Consider the following 6,296-nt stretch of genomic DNA (forward strand, 5'->3'; position numbering starts at 1 on the left):
GCGTCATTGCATGACTATGTTCGAAATCCCCATTAAAGGTCACGAAACCTTACCTGTTTTTACAAAACATATCCTAAGATAATTAAAAAAAAACATAACCTAACCTAAGTTGGGAAGTCAATGAAAATAAACAACAATTTTTTGGAAAAGGCATATTATTTTGGGAAGTCAAAGAAGATAAACAACAATATTTTGGAAAAAGGCATATTATTTTGGGAAGTCAATGAAGATAAACAACAACAGTTTGTTTACTTTGTGAAGTCAAAGAAGATGAACAATAATTTGGAAAAGGCGTATTATTTTGGGAAGTCAATGAAGGTAAACAACAATATTTTGGAAAAGGCATATTATTTTTTGAAGTCAATGAAGATAAACAACAATATTTTGGAAAAGGCATATTATTCTGGGAAGTCAATGATGATAAACAACAATATCTTGGAAAAGGCATATTCTTTTGGGAAGTCAAAGAAGATGAACAATAATTTGGAAAAGGCATATTATTTTGGTAAGTCAATGAAGATAAACAACAATATTTTGGAAAAGGCATATTATTTTGGGAAGTCAATGAAGATAAACAACAACATGGTTGAACTCTGATGTTAGTTGAATAAAAAGAATATAAGCCTAAAAGTACAAGTAATGTTCCTTTATTAAATATCTCAAATCTTTCACGAAAGGTTTACGCAATGTCGCGGCGCCTAATTGTCTCGGCGCCTAAATGTCTCGGTGCCAAATTGTCGCGGCACCTAATTGTCCCTGCGCCTAAGTGGTGGTGCCTAAATGACCGGCGCCTAAGTGTCGGCGCCCAAATGTCCCGTTCCGTTCCTTATGTACAACCCCTAATACTGCCAACGGCTGATGTCATACTAAATTATACAGCGTGTAAATAAATGTCTGGAATTCATGATTATTATGTGCTAGTGACAACGAGTGACAAGTTACAAAAAGAATACTAGAGAATATGCCTGAATACAACAAAATATTTTAAAGCACAGTCCTACGATTGGTCTTAAAACGTAGGCCTCAAATTAAAACATCTTAACTGTTTCGTAAACACCTCAACGAAAATATTCGACGTTTCTAGAATTGTGGTTGAGGCACTCTTCCAGACGGCTGTCCATGTCTTGCAATACATTTCAAGCAGTAAACTCATGACGCATGGTAAGACTAAAGGTATTGCCGTCTTAGGTAATCCTCGTCCGTTAACGCATGATGTAGGGGGGTATGATAATGCCGGTAGTGATGCCTTTGTAAACTTTCACAAACAGTAGAATGGCTTAGTGCAACTTCTTGTTCCACCGCTCTATTATTAGCATGAATTGGATTCAAAACGTGCTACGATGTCAAAATCTCTATCCTCATTACAGACAATACAGTTTCTTCTACTCTCACGATCCTGCACAACCGAAATCAGGAAGATACTCGCCAATGTCGGCAAAGGTGCTTCGCACCGGATGTTGTCGGTGTGGAAACCGTTCGGCATAAAGCACTGTCTTTAGTTGAACGTTACTGCGACCTTCACCCAAAATAAACATCTTGTCCAATTTGTCCTGGTTGGAATAGGTTGGCATTTTGCTAGGAAACGAGACTAACTACTGTAATTCTACTACTTAGCTGCTACACTGAAGACCCTGTATATCAAAAGGGACCGGAAATACCTCAAAGTTTTCAAAGATTGCCAGATTGAGCGGGTCATGGGGTTTATAGTGGTGAAGGTCACTTTAACGTTCGAAACGTGACACCGCGGTATGTTTTTGGTACTCTAATGTCCTCACCCGATAGGTCCAAACAATTAGCATTCTGGTTTTTCGGCTCAGCGTTGCGGTATTGCCGGTCCCATTAGAAATACAAGGTACGGAGTATTACAATTGTAATGATACTCCTGTTAAAATGGCACAAATAGTGTAACCCCTCCCCCCAAAAAAAACTTTGAAATTTCGCTCTTTTTTAATGTCTCTTTTCAATATGGGAAAAATGCTTTTAAATGACAATTTATTTAAGTGTAAGAATTCAACAGGAAAATGGAGGCTGAGTGTAAGATAAGTGTACTTTTAATTATAATATGTTATTTTAATTATAAGGTATCCATGAATTTACGAAAAACATTCGTGTTTTGGGTTGATTTCACATTAATTATACTTGATTAAGTTTAATTTAACGGTTTATCTAGTGTGGATTTAGTTTATAATAAAAGTTGCGATAAAATATTAACTTTAATTGCAATTACCCTAAAATATGTAAGCGCTTTTGATGTATTTTAATGATGAATTAAATTAATTTGGAAGTGAAATAGGAAACATCTGTGGCTGTGCGAAAATCTTGTGATGTTTTAATCTTAATTTGAGCGCGGTTCGGGAGAGTGGATTAAGCTTAAAAGTATAATTTATTGGAATTAGAAAATAAACTATAGGGTCATCTTCTGACCTTTTCAACGAATATTCGGACACACAAGTTGAAAGTGAACCATAGTGACCTTAACCCTATGTTTATTACAACTATCCCATTTTTCTCATGGTTTCTGACCAATGAGAAGCCTTTAATATCCAGGGATGCTAAAGGCAGAGGCGTGGGAAAACATGGCATTCTTCGTTTCCATCAAAATGCGAGTCTGCGCAGTAAGCGTTGGGTTTATATGATGGAAAATAATCATTTTCTCATAGAGCTGCTTCAGCTGCAACGCGAAACATCTTTCCGCGCTTTTGCCCGTGTTTCTCGGTCCGTTTTAAGGATGTTTTATTCGGATAACCCGAAAGTAGCTATAACATTAGCAAACGAATTCAAACGATTGTTCCCTGATTTTGATGAGAATACAACTAAATCGAAAGAAGTTAAGGGATTTTGCGACGAGCCCTTCAGCGTTTACAACTGGAAAAAATTGGAAAAAGATTTAATGGAATTATGTTCCGACGAGCCCACCAGTGTGTCCAGCTTTAAAATTGTTCGGGTTCCAGCTGTAAATCATGTAAATATAACGATGAAATGCCTACAGTCAAAGATCAGGGTACCTGCATGCATCGTTTAGTTAGGGAATTCTAATTAAAAGATCTAAAATATGAAGTAAATGTCGGGAAATTTTAAAATTGCTTAGTGTCGTTGGATTTCGTTTTGGTTCGGTAATTCCCCTTATTGTAGGACCCGTTAGTATTTATAGGAGCATGTTATTAGCCATTTGTAAAATCAACATTCTCATTTTTCTGCAATGACTACAAATAAAAGTTTAATTAAAATTGGTCAGGGAATTTCGAAATAAGATAATAGATAGTTTACACACATGGAGGATTCATACCATTTACACCAGGAGGCCGGGCTACCTGGCGGACGTAAACTCGTCTGCTTTTGTCCTCCAGGTAGCCCAGCATCCTGGTGTAAATGGTATGAATACTCCACGCGTGTAAACCGAGGTGTAAACTATCTATCGACTTTCAAATCAATAAAAATGAGAATAGTATCGTGATTTCGTTCAATTTTCATCTATTTTGGGTTATTATCGCTATGAGACACTTTTAATTTCTTTGCAACAAAAGCGAATCCACTCCTTTTCTTTGGTCCTAGCTCGCCATAATAAGCGGAGAAAAAAAATCCCCTATTGAAGTTGAAACAAAGATTCAGGGTAGAGCGATTACACCGCCGATTACACCTACTTCGGAACTTGTAAGTACCCTAAAAATTAGTAATTAGGCCTAGTAGATGTATTATTATCACTATCACAAAGGTTCACAGTCTTAAAACATGTCTTTACTGTTTATAATCACGCAGCTGTTGAAAATAGCTGAGAGCCTACACATGCCATAATACCGACGGGGATACGGCCCACACTGTAAAGTATTGCCCCTTGTACAAAGCTACCCCTGTCTTAAAATGAAAAATAAACATTTTGTTATTAAAATATGCAACTTTTCTCTTTTTTTCATACGTTTTAGTCGTTTAAATTTTGGCGGGTTACTATTTTCCCACGGTTTTGATTTTCTGTCTGCGCCATCTCTCGTACAAGATCCAACATTAAAAAAAGGAGTAACTAAATGGTACATTAGACGCCATCTACGGAAAAGATGGAGAACTAATTGAACGTTTTCGGGACGGCGGGAATTGGGGGAGCGCAAGCTAAAAAATGGCGGGTGTAGCAGACGATAGCGAGTCTTCTGGGGATGGAAATAAAGTGGGTAATATTTGTAAAATTTTTATTTTTGGAGCTGGAATGAGTGGTATCGCGGCCGGTTTAAGATTAATGCAAAGGGGTGAGTTAGATTTTAAATTGTTAGAAGCGAGAAATCGTCTTGAAGGCCGAATTTAGTCCGTGCCTATGGGTGAGTTTTCTAAGCTTTGGCCATCAGTTGTCAAATTGAAGCCATGCCTTTGGGAAACTCCCAGGCGCTAATTGCTATTAAAACTAATGCCACAGGTGACCAGCAAGTTGAATTAGGTGACGAGTGGATACACGGTGTTTTAGGTAACCCAATTTATGAAATAACATTGAAGCGTGGTTTGATTAAAGTAAACCGGGAACAAGAATGCCACACAGTTGTTGCAACAACGGATCAAGGCAAAAGGGTGCCAATACAAGTAAGTACTTTAGATTTATTTGTAATTTTATCAGAAAAATTAAAATTACGCGCATTTAGGTTGTAGAAGAAGTTTACAGCGCGTATTTTTGGTTCTGTAAACGTTGTGAGGAATACTTCCTGTTACGTTTACAACTCCCACCAGAAGCTAGGAACAATGTTGGAAAACACTTAGAGATGGATATTTCATCATATTTGGAACAGTTTTCTGGTGATGAGAAACATCTTCGTCGTATGATCTTCGACCATTTACTAAATCGCGAAACGTGTGTGACTGGTTGTGCAAATATGAATGAAACAGGTTTATCAGACTTTGGGAGTTACACTGAAGTTCCAGGTGGCAATGTCACCATTCCTAGCTCTTATTACTCAGTGGTGAAATGTTTGGTCTCGGAATTGCCTGAGGATTGTATCAGAAAACAGCACGAAGTGACCAAAATTTATTGGAACAGAGTTGACAGTCCCACTGAAAAATTAGTCACAGTTTGGACTATAATAGCAAAGACTCACATTGTTATTCCGATGTTCCTGATGCCCAGGTTCAAGTAGTTTGTGCAAATGGGAAAGTATTTTATGCCCGTCACGTGATTGTAACTCTACCTTTGGGTGTGTTAAAAACCAAAGCCATTGCTCTCTTTGAAACAAGTTTACCAGATTACAAACTAGATAGTATTAAAAAGTTGTGTTTTGGCTCCGTTAACATGATTTTTTTAAAGTTTGATAGACCTTTTTTGAATCCAAATATATCAGAGGTAGTTACTTATGCAACCAGGCTGAACCTAGGGCGGACATTAAGGAAAATTGGTTCCGGAAAGTTTACTCATTTAGAAAAATTGGTGATACAATATTAGTCGCGTGGATTTCCGGTGATGAAGCTGAATGTGCAGAAACATTAAGTGAAGATGAAATAGGGGAAGTTTGCACCAATGCTTTAAGGAAGTTCTTAAGGGATCCTTATATATCATTGCCATGCAGGGTTTTAAGGTAAGAAATGAAGCCAAGGCTTAGGAAATCAAGCCGAGGCTTAAGAATTGAAACCAAGGCCTAAGAAATATTTAGCATAATTATCTCACTCACTCATACGCTCAATTTTAGTTGAATAAGTGACTAATTAATTTAGAAATAGTAAGCAAAAAGTGACTAAATAGGGGCAAATTAAGCTATAAGAAAGGGCCACTTGAAATGTAATGTTTTCAGAGATGACCGATTTTCATAATTATTTGCTATAATTAAAGCTATTTTAAAGGCCAATATCGTAGTAAGTAGTCGATGTCGTTTTAAATCAAACTCAAAACATTCAATTAAATTGGATTAATTTTATATAATAAGTTAAACATTCGCTGAGCGAGCAAAGCGATCTCCACGATTTTGGGGTTTGATCAACTGTGATTGCAATTTTAACTTTAGTGATGGACATCTTCGAACTTTTGGACAATTTATTTATTTTTAAAGTTTGAATTTTAGGCTTAGTGTTTTTGAAAACGTGTTTTTATTTCCTCGCGCTGTTTCTCGTGCTTCTTCGGATTTATTTTTATTGACCATTACGTAATACTTTTACTACATTACGTTATTTAAATTTAATTTTCCTAAAACCTCATTGGTTGAATATTCAAAAGCCCATAACTCGAAAACTACTGGTCCTAGCGACTTTTAGGCAATTACCGCCCCCCCTTCCAAACCCACATCTCCGGAGAAAGGCGTCTTTCTGTTGGTGTGACGTCATTTTTTGAAAACCCA

At 36.9% G+C, this 6,296-nt stretch overlaps 1 protein-coding gene across 1 annotated transcript; it reads left to right on the forward strand.

The window, feature by feature from the left end:
• Positions 1–4,108: 4,108 nt before the first annotated feature.
• On the forward strand, positions 4,109–5,547 carry LOC149662775 (spermine oxidase-like). Its single transcript, XM_089842307.1, has 4 exons — positions 4,109–4,235; positions 4,346–4,560; positions 4,620–5,104; positions 5,310–5,547. Exons 1-4 carry the CDS (start codon positions 4,109–4,111, stop codon positions 5,545–5,547), a joined length of 1,065 nt encoding a protein of 354 aa, XP_089698433.1.
• Positions 5,548–6,296: the final 749 nt, after the last annotated feature.

The sequence above is a fragment of the Phalangium opilio genome, unplaced genomic scaffold, assembly GCF_054372755.1.
Source record: "Phalangium opilio isolate 3A_F unplaced genomic scaffold, DU_Popi_V2 ptg000063l_1, whole genome shotgun sequence".
Taxonomy (NCBI): Eukaryota; Metazoa; Arthropoda; class Arachnida; order Opiliones; family Phalangiidae; genus Phalangium; species Phalangium opilio.